Source organism: Schistocerca piceifrons, chromosome 7 (assembly GCF_021461385.2).
Source record: "Schistocerca piceifrons isolate TAMUIC-IGC-003096 chromosome 7, iqSchPice1.1, whole genome shotgun sequence".
Taxonomy (NCBI): domain Eukaryota; kingdom Metazoa; phylum Arthropoda; class Insecta; order Orthoptera; family Acrididae; genus Schistocerca; species Schistocerca piceifrons.
Window position 1 is genome coordinate 427,842,815 of NC_060144.1, and position 25,914 is coordinate 427,868,728.

General features: G+C 40.9%; 1 protein-coding gene across 1 annotated transcript in view; it reads right to left on the reverse strand.

The window, feature by feature from the left end:
- Positions 1 to 1,730: 1,730 nt before the first annotated feature.
- LOC124805760 (lachesin-like) overlaps positions 1,731 to 25,914 on the reverse strand; it is a 438,185-nt gene continuing 414,001 nt past the window's right edge. Inside the window, exons 8-9 of the mRNA XM_047266328.1 lie at positions 11,865 to 11,927; positions 1,731 to 2,241 (exon numbers count right to left, since the gene is read on the reverse strand). Coding sequence (XP_047122284.1) covers positions 2,087 to 2,241; positions 11,865 to 11,927 — 218 coding nt within the window. The 3' untranslated portion in view covers positions 1,731 to 2,086. The remainder of the gene's footprint in view (positions 2,242 to 11,864; positions 11,928 to 25,914) is intronic.

Consider the following 25,914-nt stretch of genomic DNA (forward strand, 5'->3'; position numbering starts at 1 on the left):
CACCTCACTCAGTGAGCAGACTGCAGGGAGATAAATCTGCCAACAAAACGTTGGTTTGCATACTCCTCACTCTGTACAATATTCACAGAAATTCATAAGTTTTAGTGAATAATCTCCATATTTATACTGAATGAAAAATGATATTCATGAATAATTAAGTCAATGAAATGAAGCCTTGGTTACGCTCCTACCCATCTTTAACATTTCTTATGCCAGAAAAATGCATTGAATTTTATCGTGTCTTAATCTAATTTGTTTGGATTTACAATTCCCTATACTCTTAAAATCAAAGTTTCTGACACCTGTAACGTAAGTTCTGTCGGTGCTTAAGTAATGAACTGCATGGAGATACAATGCGACACGCTAAACTTTACCGCAAACAATTAATGTCATGTAGAGTAGCAATTTGATTAACTATATTTCAGAACCATTTCTCCATTCCAAGCCATGTTTGTACGTAAGTCTCCATTACTTCCTGGGAACCAGCTGATTTTGTTCTCACATTCTTGTAATTTATCTCGTGAATTTGTTTTTGATGGATGTTGGTTGTAATTGAGGTGGATCTGCAGAAAAAGGTGCTGACCATTAATTTAGTAACGTTTACTCTGATAATACTACCTGCTGTGGTTCCAAATGCATCGATTGTTGCCAGTTAGCAGTTATATGTATCCTTAGAAAGAAGAGTCTACTATAAAAATTATTTTCTCTTTTTTACAATGACATCCAGCAGTTACACAAGCAACCTTAGAAAGCACTGCCTGCTATAAAAGATGTTTTGTCGCTTAACATTTATCTTCTTATATCTGAATTTAACTAAATGTACAGTAAACAGAAACACTAAATATCCTCTTGTCCGTTAGCACTTTCTTCTGCTGATCACTGTTTTGTAAAAATGCTTTGGAATATTCATTCGTTTTGTGATACTTCATAGGTGTAACGACATAGCTCACACAAATTCCAGAGTTTACTCATTGGAACTATGGTTCAACTTATTGTCAGCCCGTTAAGGAGAGATTATTCTATACCTAATGAATTTAACAGAGTGGCATAACTTCGTTGGACAAACACTGAACAGGAATTTCCTAGTTAATCCGTTTCTTATAAGTTTTTATCTCGAATGCAATTACCCTGTAATAAAAGCAGAATATGGAAAATGGGATCTACAGGAAGATATTACAGAAAAGAGCACTGTTGAGACGGTTCTCATTCTCCTGTTCATCGCAAATTGTTGACCGTTTCGTGGGGGAGGCAACACACAGAAAGCAGTAATACTGAGTCTTCGGGATGCTATATTAAGTCGGCCCTATATATCCCTTGACCACAATAAAATATTTAAAAATAATTCGTAGCTAATGACCCACACTTTTCAGATACTTTTCGAAAATTATATCGTAACAACTTGAGCCGCAGTTTCGCTTGTTATTTATCGCCATGAGTTGCAAGCGGTTTTTCAGGTTGTGTATGTGTGTGTGTGTGTGTGGGTGTGTGTGTGTGTGTGTGTGTGTGTGTGTGTGTGTGTATGGATACGCACCAGATGCTTCATTCTATCCCATATAACGCCAAATACAGGAGCAGCACAACTGCAGTCACCATATATAATTTAAAAATTCTGCGTATCATTTAGTTAACGAGGAGTAGGATGAAAAGTCATGCATGTACACGTACACATACACATACTTGAAACTCTCATCGTAGCAGTGGTAAAGGTTTCCATATGAGCTGACAAGATTTTCGATGTATTGCAAATAGGTAACGGAGTCAAAATTAGCTTCCCTAAGGAAACGTGTTCCTGTTTGCGTAAGGGCTCAATTTTCTCACTTAAAGACAGTTTACAACGCTCACAAATACTCGTCACCACACAGAAAACAGCAGAATGGAGTCTAGTCGGTTAGGTATAAGCCGAAGTGCTAAGGAATTGCTCGAGTCTCTCAGCGTGCCCACCAAAGCACGTACAGTTTCGGGATTCACTGTGTTTCCGCTGCCAGCGCCTGGACCTCCTCGTATAGCGGAGCAAAGTCGCTGGAGCAGAGAGTTCCAGTTGGCACGCTGCCCACCGCGGACATTAGACGTCCCCGAGGCCGCCGTGTCAGCTGAGAACCACCACTGCCGCCGCCGCCACGGCCAGCAGCAACGCCCCCGCTGCCGCCCCCGACACCTGGACGGCTCCCGAGGTGCCTGCCGACTGCTCCGCGCTGTCCTCATCTCGAGACGAATCCTTGTCCCGAGCTGCCTCCGCCACGCCTGCACACACCACGGTACTTGTGAGGCCAACATTGATCTACATTTATGTAGTCTACGAGGGTTGGTGAGGAAGTTTTAACTATCACCTTGAAAAAATTGTTTCGTAGTTAATGCTTTGATTATTTGGAGGTCGTAAAGTGCTTAAGGTACGGGAGATCCTTTCATTGAGTATCAAATGTTTATTTTCTGTCATAGAGTGGTACCGACAAGTACAATTTGTTGTTATCATGCGTCGCATTCACATAAAATTGCACTCTATTTTTTTTAAAAATCTATCTTTTATTACACATGTTTGAAAGTATACAGATACATCCTTTAGGAACCATATTTTAATTTCTCAACATAATTTCCATCCCTCTCAACTTCCATACGCCATCTTGGAACCAGCGCCTGCATATCCGCACGGTAAAATTCTGGACCAACCTGTTGGAGCCACTGTTTGGCAGCGTGCACAGAGGAGTCATCATCTTCAAACCTTGTTCCAAGAATAGAGTCTTTCAGTTTCCCAAAGAGATGATAGTCAGGACAGTAAGGCGGGTGTTTCTGTGTTGTCCATCTAAGTTGTTTGATCGCTTCCATGGTTTTTTGACTGACATGTGGCCGTGCACTGTCGAGCAAAAGCAAAACACCCTGCATTTGCCTATGTAGTCGAACACGACTCAGTCGAGCTTGAAATTTCTTCAGTGCCGTCACATACACATTAGAATTTATGGTGGTTCGACTTGGCATGATGTCCACAGGCAAGAGTCCTTCGGAATCGAAAAACACCGTAGCCATAACTTTTCCAACAGAAGATGTGGTTTTGAATTTTTTTTCTTGGGTGAATTTGCATGATACCATTCAGTTGATTGCCTCTTCGTCTCTGGTGAAAAATGATGGAGCCATGTTTCATCACCTGTCACAATTTTTCCAAGAAATTCATCTCCACCATTCTCGTACTGTTCCAAAAGTTCGCTGCATACCATTTTTCTTGTTTCTTTTTGAGCCACTGTCAACATTCTAGGAACACAGTGGCACAAACCTTTTTTAGCGCCAACACTTTCAGTATTCTGCAAACACTTCCTTCCCTTATCGCAATGTAGCGTGACAATTCGTTCACTGTGATGGGTCTGTCAGCAGTCACCAATTCGTTAACTCCCTGCAGATTGTCTGGAGTGTGTGCAGTACGAGGCCTGCCGCTGCGAGGACAATCCTCAATATTGCCGTGACCGCTTTCACCACGTAACCTGCTTGCCCACCGACTAACTGTTCTGCGATCGACAGCAGCATCTCCATACACTTTTTTCAACCTCTTGTGGATGTTTCCCACCGTATCGTTTTCACAGCACAGTAAGTCTATGATAGCACGTTGCTTCTGACGAACGTCAATTGTAGCAGCCATCTTGAAGACGTGCTGTGACGGGGCCACTCACGTGAACAAGTTGAACTAAGTTTGAAAACAAGCAGGAAGAATGTATCTACAAACTGTAAAACTTTCACACATGCAGAATGAAAACTGTATTTTTACAAAAATGGTGTGCATTTCTTTTGGAGTGACCCTCGTACATTTAGTTTTAGATTAAAGACTATGTACAGAGGGTGAATCACCTGTAATAGCTGTAACTTGCACTGTAAATATTGCGAAATGGGAAGTGCTATTGATGTGCAGTTTCCACAGAGCAGACTGGTAGTCAGATGCTGAATTTTTAACCAATCAACCGACTGAAATAATACTTAGAAAGTATATTTTTTGAGCAAACACACTTATCTACATTTTACAATGCCTATTGAAATTAACAAATTAAATGTATGGAAAATTAGAATGTTAGTAGCGTTTGTTGCAGGATTCTAGTGTGAGTCGTTTACGAGACATCGTATTTTGAAAGAAGCTCTTCACCGACGCTTGTACAGTATATGTGGTAGCACAGACTACAGAACAACGCAAGTGCACACTCTAGTTATGCGAATTCTGAGCAGTAACGAGACAACTGACCATTATAAGTTGTGTTCAGAATGACTACCGTCAGTGGCACTACAGGGTTCCAGTCTGGTATTGAATATCTGATGCATACATGCTAGCATTACACCAGTGATGTCCGAGGAGCCTGCACTGATAAGTCGTTGCATATCATCATATGAAGTTGGTATGTACTTGTACACATCGTCTTTCACATTTCCTAACACAGAAAAACCTACAGGTGTCAAATCCAGGGAACAAGCCGACCAAAGTAAAGGTCCTCAGCGTCCAATCCAACGATTTGGAAAGAATTCGGGATGCTATAGTACTTCGAGCATTATGGGCTGGACAGCCATCATACTGCTAGGTCGTGTTCTAGCATCCGTGGAAAATTGTCTGTTAGGAGACTCCGGTATTTGTGGGTTTGGTGTTCCGTCTACAAAAACAGGCCTGTGAGCCAATAGCTCACCATGTTACACCACACATGTACACTCCATAGACAGTGACGTTCCACCTGACGAAACCCCCGGGGATTGTCAACAGACTAATGATGCCTCTTTCGTCAGTTTACCTGGCCATGATTGGTAAATGTGGAATCGTTACACATCTGGAGGATTCTGTGATAATGCCCCTGAACAGAAGCTGACACGATTATCGTAGTCATTTCCATGCAGCTCCTGATGAAGAAAGATGTGATAGGGATGGAACCTATATCGATGGAGAAAGCGTGGTGTATTTGTGTGACTCTTGCCACTTCTCGTGCGTTGAGAGATAGCTAACGTGTGGAATAACTGCAACTGTAACAAGAACATTAATTTCCCCCTCTTCTGTAATCACTTCCTTCCTTCTGTTACGTTCTCTAGGTGTTGTAGTTTCACGTAACTGGTTGAAGAGGTTGATAAATAACTGCCGAGATGGATAATGTCTTTTGGGATATCTTGCCGAATACACCGTAGAAAAGCGAACTGCATTCTTCCTACACTTTCCATACACATGGAGAATGTCAGCTTTTTTCACTTATGAATCCCATCGTCCGCTCTCGAATTACTGCTTGGACTGTGACACACTAAATGACTAGCAAGTCGCAGTGCACTCAAGGAACACACAAGCACACAGTAATCAAATACAACAGTGTCGTACCTAGCAACTACGCAAGTTGAGTGGCACAAAGAAGTGTTGTTGCGGAAACTTTAAAATAGGGTATATCGTAAACGACTCGGACTAGAATCCTACAATAATCACAAATAACATTATAATGCACCCTACTTTTAGTTTTTTAGTGTCAATAGGTATTTTTCCATTTAAAAGAAGTGTATTTTTGCATAAAAATACATCTTCTGTTATTATTACATTCTATTTATTGGCTAATCATACGAGCGCTTGACTACCATTCCATTCTGTGAAATATGTATATCAATATCACTTTCCATTTCCGCAATATTTGAGGTGCAAGTTTTAGGCGATTCACCCTGCAAAATCAAATACAGGTGTGATCCTGCTGCGTCCTAAGGGAAACAACAATTAGTAGTTTTATTATTTATCTTCTATAATTTTGATATGAAATAGAAATGTTTACGAATAAACAATTCATTTCGCAAAATCTGTTTTTTTCCTTTTCAAATTTTTGTTGCATATACCAAAAAAAAGACAGCATCATACATTAATTTCTATTAAATCAAATATTCTTTATGTAATAAATCATAATATAAATATCATAAATATAACAGATAATAATCCTTTATATAATAAATAAATTTATAAAATGATATTTTCCTTAGTTTCGGGAGTTTTGATGGGGGTTGTTGTTAGAAAGTGGTAATGTATTATTATTTGGCAAAGACGACTTACTGTTCTAACATGGCAAGCTATCTGTACATTTGTACGATATAGGAGATGTGAACAGTTCGGATATTGAAGAAACACAAGAAATATTAACTCAGGTATTGGATTTGATTCCGAATAACCGATATTCGAGATGACGTTTACAAATGAAATTTGAAGACAGGAAGTTTCTAATACAGTGGATTGATTATGGGATCAAACGACAGGATCGAAACATAAAGCTACGCAGTGAAAATTTACGTTTCGTTCTGCAGAAAAATTTCATTTCTGATACATACCAAAAATACCTGCAAATTTTCTTGAGTAAACTTAAGCTGCAGTTAATCTTTGTACATCTTTTACTTTTGTGGATACAAATTGAGAACTTTTTTCGATTTCCTACAAAGTTTACTATCTTGTCGTCCTCAGTTGCGTGTAATATTATCTTAATAATTATCTTTTTCCCTTCGTCTAGTTTATTACAACTCAATGAAATGAATTCATCGTGCCATACGTGTTTAGCCCCTATTATTTGGAAGACGTCATCACTGGCAAATTTCATAGATGCTGCTCTAGATGTATTCTTGTTCCTATTATTGCTGTTCTCCTGCGTATTGGTATTCGCAATTTCATTTACACAGTACTAATAAATGGAAACTCGGTTTCATCGTCATCTTTTTGGATGCGAACATTTTCTGGTGCTGTGAAATAAAATTTCGAATGGCAGTAAGCGGAAGTACAACTATGAGACCAGAAAAAGAATACGTGTAGACTCACATCCACGAAATTGGTCGTTAATTATGACTTACAAATAGTAAAGGCGAAATGCGTGTGAAACGAAAACTTTGCTCCTTTCAACAGACTTTACATTGCTCGCCACCAAAACAGTAAGAATTCATTCTGTTTAAATAAAAGCCGTTAAATAATCCTTTATCAGTGCAACCGGTTTGCTAACCTAGATTTATGTCATCACACGCATATAATTGGAAAAGAAACAGAAATTGAAGGCAAAAATTAATTATTTTTACAAGAGATCCAGTGAAGTCGGTACTGGAGTCACCATGGGTCCCATCCCTGTTGGTACCTTGGAGAACCTCACTGACTTTCTCCCTGGACGTTTTGCAGCCTTTCGCGCTGCAAAAGTAGTTATTCAGGCTTCCAACAGATGGTCACATTGACGTCTCTGGACAGTGTACGACTTCACGACGTCTGCCTATCTGACATATAGTAACTGCCCTGTCATCGCTACCTGCTACGGGATAAACAAACGTAACAGCCGTATAGACCCTTTGGACTCGGTATCATTCCTCCAAGAAACATTAGTTCGGTGAAATATGCAGGGATAGCTTCTGTAAGGCTTAGAAAGTAGGAGACAGGGGTGGTACAGTGCGTGCTGTCAGTTGGGATTGTAGTCGTCGTGGATCGATCAGTCGGAATCAGTCGTAATACGCGAGGCACGGGACTCGAGGCCCGACCAGCATCAGTTTTAGTTGCTACTTTTTTGGTTTTTCACGTTGCTCTGTAAGATTTTTCCACGAATCTCTGAATGACTGGGAAAAAACACCAACCGCAAATCAGTAAAAATACGTAAAACCCGAAAAGAATGAAAGGAAAATTTCTAGTCCTATTCGAGAAAATGAAATAAATACCTAGCAGGGAATTATTGAGATATATATAGGTTCAATGGTGCCTTACCCTACAGACAACTATAACTGTTTGAACGTGATCACAATATGAGCGACTACAGACTCAGCAAAGGACTGCTTAACATGTTCATTGAAAATGTATTTACTATTAACTGGAAACATAAAGAATCGTGTAGCCTTCGAAACTGTATTACCCAATTCATAACATAGAACAGCCAGGAAATAAAATCAAAGCAATGTGTGAAAAATCGAAAGAAAAAATGGAAGAATTAGTTAAGAGGTTCTGTGACGATGGGTCAAAATTAAAGTCTAATCACGGTCATTTACTACGCAAAATAAAGAGAGAAACAAACTGTTTCACTCTGCTCTGCATATAGGGCAGTTTTACGAAACATAGGTTTACGTACATTAGTACATTCACAAACACACTCTGAATTTAGCACAGCGAGAGATGTCCCGTTGATACAGTAGGTGGTCTGCTTCCACGAAGAGTTACTCTACGTCAGCCGGAAACGATCCTATTAAACGCCTTGCTTCAGGTTTCTGATTTCGCTATGCAAACAGTTATACGTCATTGTCTGATGAGCAAAAACGCGATATGTGACATTGCATGTGTACATTTTGCCTTGACCTCTCACTCTCCATTAAAGTTGTTGAAAATTCACTGTACCTCACTTTAATCTCTGTCATTCATTTACACACACACTCTTTCATTCTCTCTCTCTCTCTCTCTCTCTCTCTCTCTCTCTCTCTACACACTTACACACAAACACACACACACACACACACACACACACTCACACACACACACACACACACACACACACACACATACACGTAGTTAAATTATTATACATCTCCAAAACAAACTGGTCTCCGTTTAACGTGACACAGGCAAGCAATGTTGTAATAACAGCCGAGTGTCTGTTTTCATGTTCAGAAAAACTTTCACATTTCTTTACACACGGACATAAATGTTCCATTTGATAAATGACGTCCAAGGCATGCATTTAACTCGTATTGATGTCAGAGGGCAATAGCCTCATGGATGTCACAGAATTAAGCATTCGGCAGATACTTCCGACTAGGAAAACCTCAGAAATATCAGCAAATAATTTTTTGATCGGATATCGTGTGGTATACAAGGTGAAATTTTAGCTCTTACTGATAACCTTTTCAGAAAAGTGGGGTCGACAATTAGGTACTTGCTGCTTCTCGGTAGTTCTTTTTTCGGAGTCATCAATTTTTTCACTGTTTGATGTTGACCGAGACTCATTCCTCTACTGTGTCAATCTAGTCATCTCAGACTAGCACTTGCGCAGAAAGTCTTGGAGTATTAACTGTATGGATTTCGATATCTGTCTTCCCCATTTTTTTGCCCTCTATAGCTCCCTCAAGTTATTCCTTGATCTCGTAGCAGATGAATTACTGTTCAATCTCTTATTCTTGTCAACGTTTACCTCTCAACGTCGACTCTGCAGGGAAACTCTCCTTGTCATATCCTATCAGTCCACCTAACTTTCCAAAGTCTTCCATAGCACTACGTCTTAAAAGCTTCGATTCGTCACATTAAGGCCGATATTTTATTCTAGGAAACTTCTTTTGCCCAAGAATGTCGTCTTTGCCTGCATTTCCTGGCATCCTTACTTCTCCGTCATGAGTTATTTTGACTCAGTGGGACCGGAATTTCTTCGTATTCGTAGTCCGATTGACAAAGAAGACCGATGTCATTACAAAGGTCGCAGTTTTCACTTCGAGAAAAGGGAAGCTCCGTTTTCTTCCCTGTGAGAAGAAATTTTTAGTTGTCCTTTTCATTCCTATTTCGTGCTAATACTTGAATCTGTACATATCCTCTGCATGACACTTCTCGCCAGTATCTTTTAAGTGTCTGATCTTCGTCGATCATAATCGACTTTCCACTTTTATATTTACATCCTACAGCAGAAAACGCTCTGCAAACGGAATTTCATGATTGGAGACAACGTATTCTGGGAAGAGCAATAAAAATTTCGCAAAGACCACAACATTTCTGCGAACGCTACAAGTGACAAACACCTGCCTCTCAAAAATCTGATACACGGTGTTAGTTTCCTTTGCATCACGAAGGAAGTGACGGCTCTAATGCATAAGGGGTATATGACATTCGCTACCGAGATGAGAGCATCATATACTATTTACCCTTTATAGTTAGATTTTAAAAATGTCCCAATATCATAATGAGCTCTAATACGTAAGAATACATATACATGATATATAAGTGCAATACTGTTATCTCTGTATCGGTATATGCTCTTGAAATGAATATACAGTACGCAATCTAAATTTATACGCTGTCGCCAATCGAAATATTTAAGGTTTTTTTATATGTTCATCACAAATAATGATGCCCGATCGGTTTTTTCTGGTGTAAATCTGAAACAATATGTGTAACCTGTTACAGCCCGTGTTGCACTCGTCCCCAGACACGAAGTACTGAAGAATGAGGAACAACCTAATGGTAGCCACGTAATAAACCGATGTCCTCTATGGCTTGCGCTTCATTTAGGTGAGCTGTGAATAACGTGAACGAACTCAAATAAAAAGATCAGCTCTGAGTGTGATTCGCAGCTAGCTGTAGATCTCGTACTGAATATTAAACATGGTAGGAGAAAATTCTAATGCAGTGAAGAGCTGTTTGGTGAGACTAGTGATGGGTAATTACTGCCTTTACAGGACGACACTTTCAGTTTTCCATAAAGTCCGAAGCCCAGGATGGGAATTACACGGGATGCCCTATATAGTCTGTCACTGTCCATTTTCTCTTTGTCAAAAATGTATGGCTGTAATGACTGTCGTTATTTGGCTCCATGCCTCACTATGATCACCCTCCATGCGCCAACATTTTCATTGGTTACGGCCGCATACTTCTATGAATAACAGGGTGATTCAAACAGAAAGAACAGAATACAGTTGCTTATTACAGACAAACTATGAAATACAGAAACACATTGTGCATGTCACTGGATTGAGGATGGTTCAAAGTTGTATGTTCGCACAGAAACTATACCGTTCACTCAATGTGACCAGCAAGCGTTGCTCGAGTAACATTGAAACGTTAGTACATTTCATTCCACATATGAATCAGCACGTTATTTTTTATGCAATCGACAATATGAACAACTTGATTTCTCAGCTCTTGGAGAGCAGCTATCACAGGTACCACAATTTCCTTCGAAAAATGAAAGGTCCATAAACTTTGTGAATAGAAACGGCACAAAACACACTCAGTTTCAGTGAGTCTTTTTTCATGTCCGATGACGACGTCAGCATTATGTGACCCCAAATTCTTACATAATGGTTGTTTACTTTACCCTATAGATAAAATGTCGATTCCTCCGATAAGATGAGCTGTTTGGACAACTGTGTCCTCTGTCACATCCCGGAGAACTGAAATGCAAAATTAGTTTCTTCTGCATGGTCACCAGAAAGCAGTTGCTACATTAACTGCTACTTCTTAAGCTTCATACGCAGGTGTCGTTTCAGAATACGCCATGCCGTTGTCTGAGGAAATTGAAATTCCCAGTTTGCCCGTCTTGTGGACTTCCAAGAGCTCCTTGTGGACGCATCTCGAATACGCTCGATATTTTCACCGGACGTGCCTGACCAACTAGTGCCTTCCCTATAGCATATGCAACCATTGTCAAATAATTTTTTATGCCAGTCATAAATCTGTTTGTGTACACGTGGCTTCTTGCTGAATCGACTGAGGAACGTGGGATTAACTTTGACAATGCACTGACATCACGCAAATTCCAACAAAGAAATTTATTTCTCCTGTTGTACAGTCGTCATGTTGGTGCAAACAAAGCACAGCGCAGCCCTGTAAGAACTTCGAACCTTCCTCTAACCAGTGACATGCATATTGTGTTCTTACCTTCTATATTTTGTAATAAACAACTGAAATCTCCCCTTTCTTTTTGAACCACTCGGCACGAGTTCATGATTACTGGAACATATTCTGTCTCCTATTTTTTATTCTTTAGACTGCATGCTTCACTCACGGCAGAAAAAACATTGGCACCACTGCAGTACTTGCTTATTTGGACTCGAAGGGATTGCTGTTACCCATATGAAGGGCATCTCTTGAGAGGATATTTTTCCATGCATATGTCAACGCCAAATGACTATCGAAGTTTGTATTGTTAGTTGCGCAGTCTTGCGTCGACGATGGCTGAACTCACCTCCAGGTATGGATACATGGCTGCCGAGTGACCCTCGTGAGATGCCAGGATACACCTTAATCTCTGAAAGAAACACCCAATGCGTTAGAGACTCGAAACACTTTGCTACTACTTTCTCTAGATAACAGGTTATTTTATTACATTATGCACTGAAACACACCACTGCATCATAATCAATGGCAAAACGTACGCTCTCCAAGTGTATAAAAATTTAATCAATACCCGCTGAAACGTTTTAGGAAGCGACAGTAAAACTACGTATCATGTTCTCAAAGAAAATTCTTTCGGGCAAACGCATAGAGCTTCTTGCTTCAGCATTACTACCACAACATCAGGTCCGTTTATACGTTCTGAAATTTAATAGCAATTTACATTATTTCCAACCTTTGACGCAGTCACCTTCGACAGATATTGTAACATAACTTGAGTAATCTGGGTTTAGATGCTTATGAGAATAACTTTAATATGCATGAAAGTGCGAAAGGGTAGTGTCACGAGAATATTAACTTCGGCTGTTGACGGCAGTCATCGCCTAGTGCATGCACAATTATGGTTACAGTATGTGTTAATTCTGTTGCTGCAAAAATTTTATTCTCTCCCTTTCCGCGTGAATGGAGAATGCAAGAGAATGTCCGACGATTTTGGAGACTGGCCGTGTTGCCGTATGGCTTGACTCCATACACCTCCACTCCATCAAAGTGAAGTTCACGCATTGCCCCGTTTCCTCTGAGCAGTCCTAAAGCAATGACTACACACCGACCTGCGCAACGCCGCGAAACGGCATCAAGAAGGCGCTGACCCGCGCGCCAGTGGTAAGAGCGGGCAGCGCCACACCTCCAGGAAGACAGAGTTCAGTACCCCCAGTCAACACTGATTTAACCGACCGACCATCGATGGGCACCCCAGTTCGATCGCAGACTTCCAGAGCGTCCGTACAGAGTGATATCAATACGACATTTAGTCTGCGTTCTGCGAAGATAAGTACGTTTTCTTTTTACAAATGAAGTGTTGATTTAATCTTAAAGTGTTATGTACAGATCATATTTCCATTTCTGCCACTGGTCATCGCAGCTTCCCTCCTTCCTGATGTGAGCTGACTCCAACATACCCCACATAACATGCTCCATGTACACTATTCACTCAAATTTCTTTATTGATACTAGTTACAATGCTTGGATTTCTGGAGATATGAGAAAGTTTGAATATACACTCCTGGAAATTGAAATAAGAACACCGTGAATTCATTGTCCCAGGAAGGGGAAACTTTATTGACACATTCCTGGGGTCAGATACATCACATGATCACACTGACAGAACCACAGGCACATAGACACAGGCAACAGAGCATGCACAATGTCGGCACTAGTACAGTGTATATCCACCTTTCGCAGCAATGCAGGCTGCTATTCTCCCATGGAGACGATCGTAGAGATGCTGGATGTAGTCCTGTGGAACGGCTTGCCATGCCATTTCCACCTGGCACCTCAGTTGGACCACCGTTCGTGCTGGACGTGCAGACCGCGTGAGACGACGCTTCATCCAGTCCCAAACATGCTCAATGGGGGACAGATCCGGAGATCTTGCTGGCCACGGTAGTTGACTTACACCTTCCAGAGCACGTTGGGTGGCACGGGATACATGCGGACGTGCATTGTCCTGTTGGAACAGCAAGTTCCCTTGCCGGTCTAGGAATGGTAGAACGATGGGTTCGATGACGGTTTGGATGTACCGTGCACTATTCAGTGTGCCCTCGACGATCACCAGTGGTGTACGGCCAGTGTAGGAGATCGCTCCCCACACCATGATGCCGGGTGTTGGCCCTGTGTGCCTCGGTCGTATGCAGTCCTGATTGTGGCGCTCACCTGCACGGCGCCAAACACGCATACGACCATCATTGGCACCAAGGCAGAAGCGACTCTCATCGCTGAAGACGACACGTCTCCATTCGTCCCTCCATTCACGCCTGTCGCGACACCACTGGAGGCGGGCTGCACGATGTTGGGGCGTGAGCGGAAGACGGCCTAACGGTGTGCGGGACCGTAGCCCAGCTTCATGGAGACGGTTGCGAATGGTCCTCGCCGATACCCCAGGAGCAACAGTGTCCCTAATTTGCTGGGAAGTGGCGGTGCGGTCCCCTACGGCACTGCGTAGGATCCTACGGTCTTGGCGTACATCCGTGCGTCGCTGCGGTCCGGTCCCAGGTCGACGGGCACGTGCACCTTCTGCTGACCACTGGCGACAACATCGATGTACTGTGGAGACCTCACGCCCCACGTGTTGAGCAATTCGGCGGTACGTCCACCCGGCCTCCCGCATGCCCACTATACGCCCTCGCTCAAAGTCCGTCAACTGCACATACGGTTCACGTCCACGATGTCGCGGCATGCTACCAGTGTTAAAGACTGCGATGGAGCTCCGTATGCCACGGCAAACTGGCTGACACTGACGGCGGCGGTGCACAAATGCTGTGCAGCTAGCGCCATTCGACGGCCAACACCGCGGTTCCTGGTGGTCCGCTGTGCCGTGCGTGTGATCATTGCTTGTACAGCCCTCTCGCAGTGTCCGGAGCAAGTATGGTGGGTCTGACACACTGGTGTCAATGTGTTCTTTTTTCCATTTCCAGGAGTGTATTTTAATTCTACCGGGCGTCCCTCCTAAGTGTCGTCAGGCGCCATTTCTGTGGTGTTTCAACAGATGTTTGCAATGTATAGCTGGAGCAGCCCAAACAAATAGAGTCCATCATGGCTTTGAGATGCACGTCAGTTTGTTCACCGTTTAAAACAAAATGTTCAGACACATTTCTACTCAGCCCAATATTAAAGACTGTTGTCAGTTCCGCCACAGTTCGCTGCCCGTTCGGTTTTATTAGTCTGCCATCCTACGACATCCGACAACTGTAATGAGGGCTGACCGCCCAATTTCATGACGACTGGACCTGGTCTCACCTTGGTTTCGCCACGTGTTGAAGTCACTTACCGCGTAGCTCCTCGAACACCCGGGAAGACGTGCTGTTTCCGAAACCCTCGTGCCGAGCCTCCGAGCCATCTGCCCTAGGTCAAACATGGATAGATCGCACGATTTCCCCATTCTAAACACGGACAGGGCGCTTACTGATACTACATGCGCCGTGTCTGTGTTTGACTACGTCATTCTTCAGCAGCTGACACTCTTGTCACCTGGCCAGGTTTATATCGACAGAAGATCGGCTGTCATAATGTTCTGGGTGATAAGTGTATGCCTGTCAGTTTTCATTTTTGTAAAAGACGAAGAAATTGTTCGCAAAACATGGAATCGAAAAAGGAAACGTAGTCCGGCACAAATACGAAGAAATGAAACAAAAGCCTCTCAGTAGTTCCCTCAGTTAACGTATCATGAAACATTATTACATATTCCAAAAAAATTATCTGCATATAAGGTTAAACTGAATGAGCCGATTTTCATTTAATGAAATGAATTCGCCAGGAGACGCTGTCTGCGGTTTTTTGCCTCCTGGTGCAAAGCCACTTCGAGAAATTGCGCGATGATGAAGTTGATATGAAGTGGTGAGGCCATAAAAAACATCCGGTCCTCGAGCGAATAAAATCCCCGATCCCGCCGGAAATCAAACCCGAGACTTGGCGATCTAAAAACAGCGACGCTAAGCACTAGCCAATGAGCTGCGAACTCAGTTTAATAGAAAACGCAAAGAGTTTCGTGTCCGCTCGAACGATGCCTGTTAAGCCCTGTAATGTTGAGTCAATCCTTTAGACTGGTTCACGTATGACAATTTTAAATCCCGGCAAACGTCTATACGTTGGTGCTAAATAACCAAAGACAGCTCTGTTGCATGTCTTACATTCTATACTTTTATCCCTATAACTATGGATGCGAGACCACGGTTGTACACTTTAAAAATTTCTGATAATAATGTGGCTGTATTGCACTGATGATATTAATCACAATCACAGCCATACAATGGAACTGATGTGTTTCGTAAGAGCACCCATCTATTTCGCACGCTCTACTCTAAGAATCAGATTACTAAAAGTATATCGACTACGCAGCAAAAAACTGTTAAATCTCTAAACTGAGTTGTCTAATGATATGGGAGTAATCGAGGGCAGCTTCATAAGGAAGCTATGCTACATTTTTAAATTTTTAAGAGATTTTATGGTGATTGAATTTATCAGTGTAGTTCCCCAAATTAATATTTTAAACTGTTTTTCATTCTTACTTGTATCTCACCGTACACCAAGTACGTATAGACCACCTATCGCTACGCAGACAAACATACTTGAACACTTTAAAGGACGGCAGTCGCAACATACGAACAATCCAGTGCTAGTTCTGCAAGGTTCGCAGGAGAGCTTCTGTAACGTTTGGAAGGTAGGAGACGAGGTACTGGCAGAAGTAAAGCTGTGGGTACCGGGCGTGAGTCTTGCTTCGGTAGCTCAGTTGGTAGAGCACTTGCCCGCGAAAGGCAAGGGTCCCGAGTTCGTGTCTCGGTCGGGCACACAGTTTTCATCTGCCAGGAAGTTCCATATCAGCGCACACTCCGCTGCAGAGTGAAAATCTCATTCTCTATTACCAAGCCGAAAATATAAGTTTTTCACGATGTAGATATTCCCAACTTATTGTTGTACGCCTGCAGGAAAATGTAAAACGTTCAGCTATGCCTTTAATCTACATAGACACAATTACTACCTAAGGCCAAGAAAAAGTACTGAATTGTGCAAAACCATATATATAGCTTTTTAAATAGTCTATGATTATTGCAGAAGTAAGAAAAAACGTAAAAATTCTGGTTGCCTAGAGGCGACCCGTGTTAAACGCAGACAAATCCTCATTATACAGAATGATGCCTCCCAGAGATACAGGCAAAGGAAACACAATTATTAGTTTATGTAACAAAATAAACACACAATTTCGGATATAATGAACTGCAATGAAACATGTTTATTGTTAGTTCAACAGTGCAAAAGCGCGTTTCATTTCGTATATACTGCACAGAAAATAGAATTTACACCGCCGCAATAAACGCACAGGTGATTTGGAATTATATATGAATACCTAGAGGGTAGTACTTAAATGGAATACTGGCGTCGAGATTAATATTTTTTCCACTATTACTTCTTTTTTTAAATTTTTGCATAAAACTTATGATTCTAATCTGGTGAAGTCTATGAATATGTTTACATATTATAATTTGATAAAAGTCATGAATTACTTTGAAAAGCACACACACACACACACACACACACACACACACACACACACACACCAAGGATGCTACAAACTTGTCAAACTCAGTCTAGCTGTGGGAAGATGAAAAGAGCAGGAAGATGAACATTACACTCAGTTGCACAAGAAAGTGTACTCATAATTTTAAATGTAACGTCCGCAGCGACATCTATGGTAGTTACCTCGAATCTGTAATTAATGAGCTTTTGCACAGTGTATAGATAAACAGTGTGAGAATTGAATGTTTTGGCTATTTGAAATTATTTACAGCCAATTTAAGGGAAGGTAGAAGGTATAAGCATTTATTTCACATTTTCGGATTGTTATCTCATTATAAAATCTGAAATTTTCCGAATAAAATGATATATATATATATATATATATATATATATATATATATATATATATATATATATATATCACTTATAAACTCAGAAGGGCAGTATTTTATTTTATTTTATTTTATTTTTTTAAAATAATCTACACCGGTGGAAAACGATAAAATTTTTTACACGCGTTATTTCAAGATCTAATAAAATCGGTTATTATTTGTATAGAAGGCTGTGGATTGCTGTGTTATAAAGGTTAACAGTGTTGGTCATGTCCAGATGAGGATGGGCACCAGGTTGAAGATGTTGAAACAAAGCTTGAGAGAAAAGAAACTTCCTGATGGTAAAACCATGAGAGGCCGGCTGACGGACAAAATGGTGGATGAACTACAGCAGTATTATAGGATGGCCATTAGAAATAATACTGAGAATTTGTTGAAAATGAAGGAGGCAGTATGGGCTACCTTCTTCCACAGACTGTAAACTGATGAAAAACCAGTACAGTGTGTAAACTTTTAGATGGCAGACCTCTCCCTAGTTCTGAATCGGCAGAAGTCGGTAAACGTCGGGAGGCTTCGGGAGGCACGCAGTTTCGACTGCTGCCAACATTACGTAACTGTGTTGTACAAGGCAGCCATTGTCGTCTGCTTCGTTATTGTTTTGCGATGTACTGCTCTGCGTGGTTTTATATACTTTATATACGTTTGCGAAATGTGTTGCGAATAGTGTTAGTAGTGAAGAAATAATAGAAAAAAAAGTCTTGGCGAACGCGGCACTTTTTCACGCATCTCGATGTTTACCTCGTCATATCTCCTGAATTATGTATCGTAAACAGACATAAATTTACCGGCGCATTTACTGATATATGTGGATACTGTATGCGAAATATGTTGCGATTAGAGTTAATAGTAACGAAAAAATACATTAAAACGTCATGCCTACTGCGGCAGATTTACTGTATGTACTGAGAAAATGTAGTAAGCGATCGCCTTTTTTTCTATTTCACTATTTGTGGTGGGTGTCAGCGAGAAAAATTTTCGTAAAGTTTTCAAATTGTATGTAACGTTTGTTGCTAGTCGCTAAGTGGTCTCATTCTCAAATAGTGGATGCATAAATCTGGGTATTTTCCCGCGGTGGCATTTCGTTGTTTATGACGTCTGATCTCCTCAAGAATGTGTCTTATTTCTTTTTTTTTCGCCTAGGAACCTTCGTGGGCGTACGGAGAACAAATCACCAAAATTTCATCGCAATCGGATGAACGATTTGGGAACGCAGAGAGTGCAGGCATACATACATTAATTTTTATATATAGAGATTGACAGTTACGTTATACTATATGACCTGTTTAAGTATATTTAAATTGTATAATTAATAGTTTAAGATTGCAGGGAATGAAAAAAAAATTGCGAGCAGTGAGAATCGAATCCGGGTCTGCTGCATGACAAGCCTTGACCTAATCAATTGCGCTACGCATGTTGCATTGTCATAACTGTTGAAACATTGTCCATTACCTTTTCGGGCGTTTGGAGAACAGCTCATCAAAGTTTCATGGCAATCGGATGAATATATATAGATTTTAATGCACATGACGATTTCAGTTTCGTTTACGAACAACATTTAAAGAGAGTTTTACTTCCAAGCCTTTCGTCTGCTTTCGAGTAAGCATGACGCTCAATTTGTAGTGCCAGCACTGCAACTGGTAGGCGTGCCTTGTCCCCCCCCCCTCCCCCCAACGGCTCCCCTCCCCTCACCAGCCTATGCTTGCTTCCTCCTCTCCCCGCAATCCCATCACAACTCTGCTGTCTTACAGTTAACACACTGTACACCACCTTTGCCCTCCTGGAGCAGATTCATGGTGCAGTGTCCGCAATGCCCAGTACTCAAACGGTTCATACAGCCATAAAAATTCCATCCCAGCAGCAGTCATGGATATCATAAAACCCATTTACAGAGACCTGGAAAATCCTGAATTATTGAAGAAGTGATTCGGGCTTGATAACCTCGCTGTTGTGCGCCCTAAAACACTAATAATCATCATCATCATCATATTGAAGAAATGTCTGCATGTTCAGACTCGAAATCCCCAATGAGTCGTTCAATAATCAAGAAAAGCTTTTGTTAGAATGAAGACACTAAAGTGGGGGGAAAGTGATGCTGTTATTGCTTTTAATGGTGGCAAAAATGGTATGGTAAAGTACTACAGCATATGGGAATTAATCCTGGAGTAAACTGCGTCAGGGAACGGATGGACAAGGTTCACATTGACAAAGCAGAGTACGCGGCAGAGTTGGCCACTAAGGAGTCCGAAAAGAAAAAACTTGGGAAGAGGTCACGAGGATGATATACATTATCGTGCAGGGTGCTTCAGAGTGAATAAAAATTTTAGAAAAATCAAGCATATATCGAGTGACTGTCTTTTGAAACTTTAGAAGCCGTTCCTGAAAATTTACATTTTTTGTTGCATTTTTCCATAAATCTCAGAAACCACTTCGAGAAGAGTATTCAAATGTTCAGTGAGTTATAACATAGATATCCTGAGTCTATTGAAATAAAAGAAGAACATAATGTTATGCATAATTAAAATTATTTAGGATAAAGTACGAAAAATTACACAAAAATTATAACCATGTAATTAAGAAATTGTATTTCCGAAAGCAGTGGCTGAAATGCAATTATTGTTGTTCTATCGACTCAGAAGAAACAGTTTGATGTCCTGTAAAAGTCTTATGTCAACGACTACAGTGGTTCCTGAAATACAGGGAAGCCAAGTCACTAAATTTAACATTGTTTTGATAGGGTGTTCCAACTCCCCTTAAACGCTGAAAAGATAAGAAATATTTGTCAGAAACGACTTCTGAGGTCCATTAAGAAGCTGTCTGGTTCGAACGAGGCAAAATAGGTGCTTCAGGAGGATAATGATCTGGAACACCGTAGCCTCTGTACAGCGTGGAAACAAGGCAATGGGATGTCCACGATACTTTGGCCTATAAGTCTCCAGATCCATATCCCATTGCGCAATGTTTGCTCGTATATTAAAATAGTGAAGGAAGATATTAAAGGAAAGAGCATATATACTTTGAAGCAACTGTCATACAAAATCAGGACGATTTGGAGATCGGTACCGACGGAATATCCAGAAAAGCTCGTGAAAAGCATGCCCAAATGGCGGTGATTGGATTAACTATTAGGTAATTGTGCAATTAATAATAACATTTATTTTCATGTAAACATGTATTTATAGTAGTGTCTTTTATTTCATTCAGACAAAGGCGTAAACCTTCTTGAAGAACTGACTGTACCTCATGATTCTGTATATCTGTTTGTTTTGTAAGGTGAGTTTCGGATCCGCCGAATCCACTTACGCAGGTACTCCGACTCGCGTGTTGTAAGCCATTTTCACAGTGCCTGAAGTGTCATTGTCTGAGAGTTTTCATTGGCATATCACGACAGAAAGTAGGAAAAAAGGCAGCTAATCAACATGAGTCTCAAATCAGGACTTCGAGCAACTTTGAGAAACACATTTGCCTTAAGTACGTAAGTCGGTTTTGCGCTATGTTGTTAATGTGAAGCTGTGCAACGTGTGAAATCACAAATATGCCGAATAACAACAAAAATCAGGGAAACATGCTCCCTGAATGATGGGATTAATTAACTTGCATATAAAGCAATCAAAAGTGTTAATTATATTCATATAGGCGTACTCAGTATCTGAGTTCTTGTTCCAAGTAAAAATGTAAGTAGATGAAGTGATGTGAGTTTCGTTGATGGTCCAAATCCACAACCCCTCCATTTTCATTAAGGTAACGACTACACAATATTTCTGTTTTAAAGTCACCAGTCCTTCGAGTGGTTTGACGCAGCCCTCCGTTCTTTTTTTTTCTGTCATGTGCTAAACTTTCCCATTAATTATTGTTTCTGTGAAAGGAGAATATGAAAAGTAAATTGCACACTGGAATAATTGACTTAAAATGGAAATAAGGTAAAGAGGAATTTGATAAACGATTATAAACAGAGTCTGGGGCAATTTCTGCCGTGGAAAGTTCATGATTTTAGTTCATAAATAATAATTTTCAGGTTATGCAAGCTTTCCCTTTTCAGCTTGATTAAGCATTGCTCAGCCATTTACCTATGCAATGTTGTTCTGATTATTAGGTGTAATCTTTCGAGAGCAAATTCAGAACGCGTGATAAATTGAGTAATGACAATAAAAATTTACGAAGTGGGGAAGAGATTATGGCCGGGGTTTCAAGTAGTACGTAAGCAGAGATGAAAGGAGCCATACAAAATAGAAAATAATGGACGACTTCAGAAATATTTTTATAGGGTGAACAATATTTAGATGATAAGCCCCTTATGCTCTCTGTAAACAATTTTTTTAAGTTTGAATATGACGTAAAGGAATTCAAATTCGTTTCTGACAACCACAATCGATATAAGTTATGTTTGTTGGTAACGGAATCTTCGGCCACTGCGTAGTTGAAAAATATCACGTCCTTTAATTAAGACATAAACTGTGTATGATCTACAGTATTTGCCCATTAACAGGTGTTTAGCGCATTCGGCTTCCGTCGCATTATTATACGAAAAGTATGAAAAAATTGTGAAATATCAACATATTGTGTTTTTAGTTTTGTTTCGCTGCTATACTGGTTTCTATAAACTAAGCACACGTCGCAGCGTTTCTTTTAAGCTCATCCGGAAAGGAGAGTCCGTTGATAAATCTTACAGTGATGCTACTACTTTATGCATAAGCAGCGGAGAAGTTGTTGTTCCAACATTGCGTTGTGAGCTGTATATTAAAAATATTAGAGTTTCATAAAGAGGAAATTAAATTGATAAACTTACACTGAATAAGTGAAAGATGACGTACCATTCACTATAAAAATGGCTGACAGTTTTCAGCAGACAAAACTGTGACAAAAAGTGTTTGGTAGTTGATGTAAATATTCGTATCTGACAGATCATATAGCATTGTACAGTGTGCAAGAATTTTGTGCTCAATAAATTCGTTGCACAATTCCACTTTCGTAGTACTCGCAAATCTAATTTTCTGTCAGAATTTTACAAGGGCATCGAATGTTCAAATTTATTATATTAGTAACTCCGATGTTCAGAGATTTCTCTTTCTTTTATGTGCTTCTCACTGCCTTCATAATACTATGTCTCACCAACGGATGTTACTGATTAAAATAACTATACAGATTTCTCCACCGATTACAAGTGTAATAAAAGTCCACCGTCCACTAATAAACCGGATCGGTCCTCACTGTTACTATACCAACCGACTGAATACTTCCAAGCTCATAACTCGACATGAAACAATAAATAATGAATTATAGCAACAAACTGTTCAATTAATTTTGGTGTAACTTAACTACACATACTGAGCGGCATGGTGCAGCGGCTAGCCCATAGGACTGCATTCGGAAATTTTTTTGGAAATTTGTGGTAAGATACTGTGGGACAAACTGCTGAAGTCATCTGTCCCTAAGCTTACGCACTACTGAATCTAACTTAAACTAACTTAAGCTAAGGAAACACACACACACACACACACACACACACACACACACACACAAGTCCGAGGGAAGACTCGAACCTTCGACGGGAGGAGGCGCGCGAACCGTGATACGGCACCTCGGACCACGCGGCTACCCCGCCGCTGCTTTCGGGCGGATGGGAGTACACTTCCGCGTTCGGTCACCCAGATTTCGGTTTTTCGTGATTTCCGTGAGCCCTCGGGGCAATTTTCGGATATTTCCTATCAGTGGGATGGCCGATTTCCTTCCCTGTCCTTGAAACATTCCGACGTTGTCCTCCTTCTCTAATGATCTCGTTGTCGACAGTACGTTCAAACTTTGTGTTTCTTTATTTTCAACTGCACGCTACCTCTCAGCAAGTAACCTAAACAATGACTCCCATGTCGCGTTGTGGCCCTTGAACGGTAGCTCTTGGCCTTATTGAAGATAAGTAAGACAAGATCGCTCGTTTTATCTCCGAAAATTCCAGACAACCAACGATGCACGAGTTGTATGATTCACTACATCATACCACTATCGATACTAGCGCACCATACATCAGTTGTCGTCAAAAAGCGGGCAGCAAACTTCATGCGGCCATAGTCAAGTATTTGCGTGGCCCACCACTCGCAGCCCTCTTTCACATCAACACGCCTCTAGTAACCAACAGGCGAACCCAGAAATATCAACAGATGTTAAGAGAGTGTCGTTTTCCTACTCAGTAACAAAAAACAATACCTACAGAGAAAGTAATATTCCAACGTTTGCTCAATTTCAATTGATGTTGTTTAATTCAGCAGTGAGCTATGTAAAGTAAGCTGCTTACTCTCAGGCATAGAATTAGGTAGCTAGTCCACTGTGGGGTTAGTGCATGTGAGAGGGAGACTGTTTTATTGTTTGTATTCTAGAGCTGACAACTCATTAGCGTACGCACATCGTACCTATCACCTGTTATGGCATACATTTGAAAAGTAGCATGCAGAGGCCTTCATTTTTACATAATACACACATTTGCAGCAAGAAAGATTAAATTCAAATAAGGCTTTGCAATGCAATCAGTAGAAGATAGATGACTTTCAAAACACTCAGTAACCATAGCTGTCATGATGTATCTCAGTACACTGAAGTACCGAAACGGGTAGAATAGCGACATGCGCGTATGCAGTTGGTAGTGTCGCATACACGATGTATGAAAGAGCAGTGCATTGTCACAACAGTCATTCATACTCATTTGATTCATGATAAAATATTTCCGACGTGAATGTGGACGCAGACTGGAATTAATAGACGTTGAACGCGGCGTGGTAGTTGGAGCGAGACGTATGGGAAATCGTTAGAGAATTCAATATTCACAGATCTACAGTGTGACGAGAAGACCAGATTTCATGCATTACCTTTCACCACGAGAACTTATTGGCCAACGCCCTTCATTTAACGACGGAGAGCAGGTACGTTAGCGTAGTCAGTGTTAACAGACAAGCAAACTGTAAAATAATGGCGAAAGCCAATGTGGGACGTACAATAAACGTATCCATGAGGACAGTGCGGTTAAATTTGGGCGTTAATGGGCTATGCGAGCAGACGACCAATCCGATATCTTAACAGCACGACATCGCCTGCAACTCATCTTGTGGACCCGTAATTATATCAATTGGATCCTAGACGATTTAAAAGCAGTGGTTTGGTAGGGTGAGTCCCAATTTCAGTTGGTAAGCGCTGATGATAGGGTTCAAGTGTGGCGTAGAGCAGACGAAGATATGGACCCAGATTGTCTACAAGGCACTGGGTAAGCTTGTGGCGGCTCTGTAATTTGCGTGGACTGTGTTTACATGCAATGAACTTGTTCCTCTGGTCCAACTGAACCGATCATAGACTGGAAATTATTATGTTCGGCTTCTTGGAGGCCAATTGCAGCCATTCAACGATGGAAATTTTATGGATGGCAATGTGCCATGTCATGGGGCGTCAGGACAATTTGAGTAAATGATTTGGCCATCCAGATCGTTTGACATGCATCACATCGAACATTCAGGGGACATAATCGAGAGGTCAGTAAGTGCACAAAATCCTGAACCGTCAAGACTTTCGCAGTTATGGATGGCTGTAGGGACAGCATTTCACAATCCTTCTGCAGGGGATTTCTAACGACTTGTTAAGTCCATGCTACATCTAGTAGCTGCATTACGCCGGGCAAAACAACACGATATTAGGGGGTATCTCATAACTTTTGTCATCTCAGTGTGTAAGTACAATTGCTGTTATTAACACTTGGGCTATCAATATCGTCAGTTTACAGGACACGAGAATTTCGGTAGACTGCTGATTACTACATGTGACGAGGTATAATTCCTCCGTCTTATAATACGAAACCACTTATATTGAGAGACTCGATCGGCCTTCAGCAGGATGTGAGGGACATACAGTTTCCCAACTGTTGCTTAAAGTCACGCTGCTATTCATTTAGTAAATAAAAAATGAAAAACGTTGCTTCTAGTTGCCTTATGCACGACGAAATTTTGTGTGACTTGGAGCCAGGTTTTGTTGACAGTGGCAGTGAGGTTTGACGATACCAGTGATTTATATGATGGTAATTATTGAGGAAGAATAGCTGTTGTAATACTACAAGTGAGTATTTTCTCGTTTTGATTTCGTAAAACATTCGTTGAAACGATGCCTTTTTTTATATTTCTTAATTTTCTGAAACATTAGAGTAGTGTTCAGGGAAAGGCATGTACAGGAATGAAACGGGAAAAATAAAATTTGAAAACCAAGAACGATGTTTTCGGTTAAAAAGGGCGTATCACAGGGATGCAGCCTTACGGTACTATTGTTCAGTCTATCCATTCAAGGAGAAATGACGGAAATACAAGCAAGGTTCAGTAGTTGGATTAAAATACTATGGAAAGGATATCAATCATAAGATTCCCTAAGGACCTTGCTACTCTCAGTGAATGTGAAAGAGAACTGCAGGATCTGTTGAAT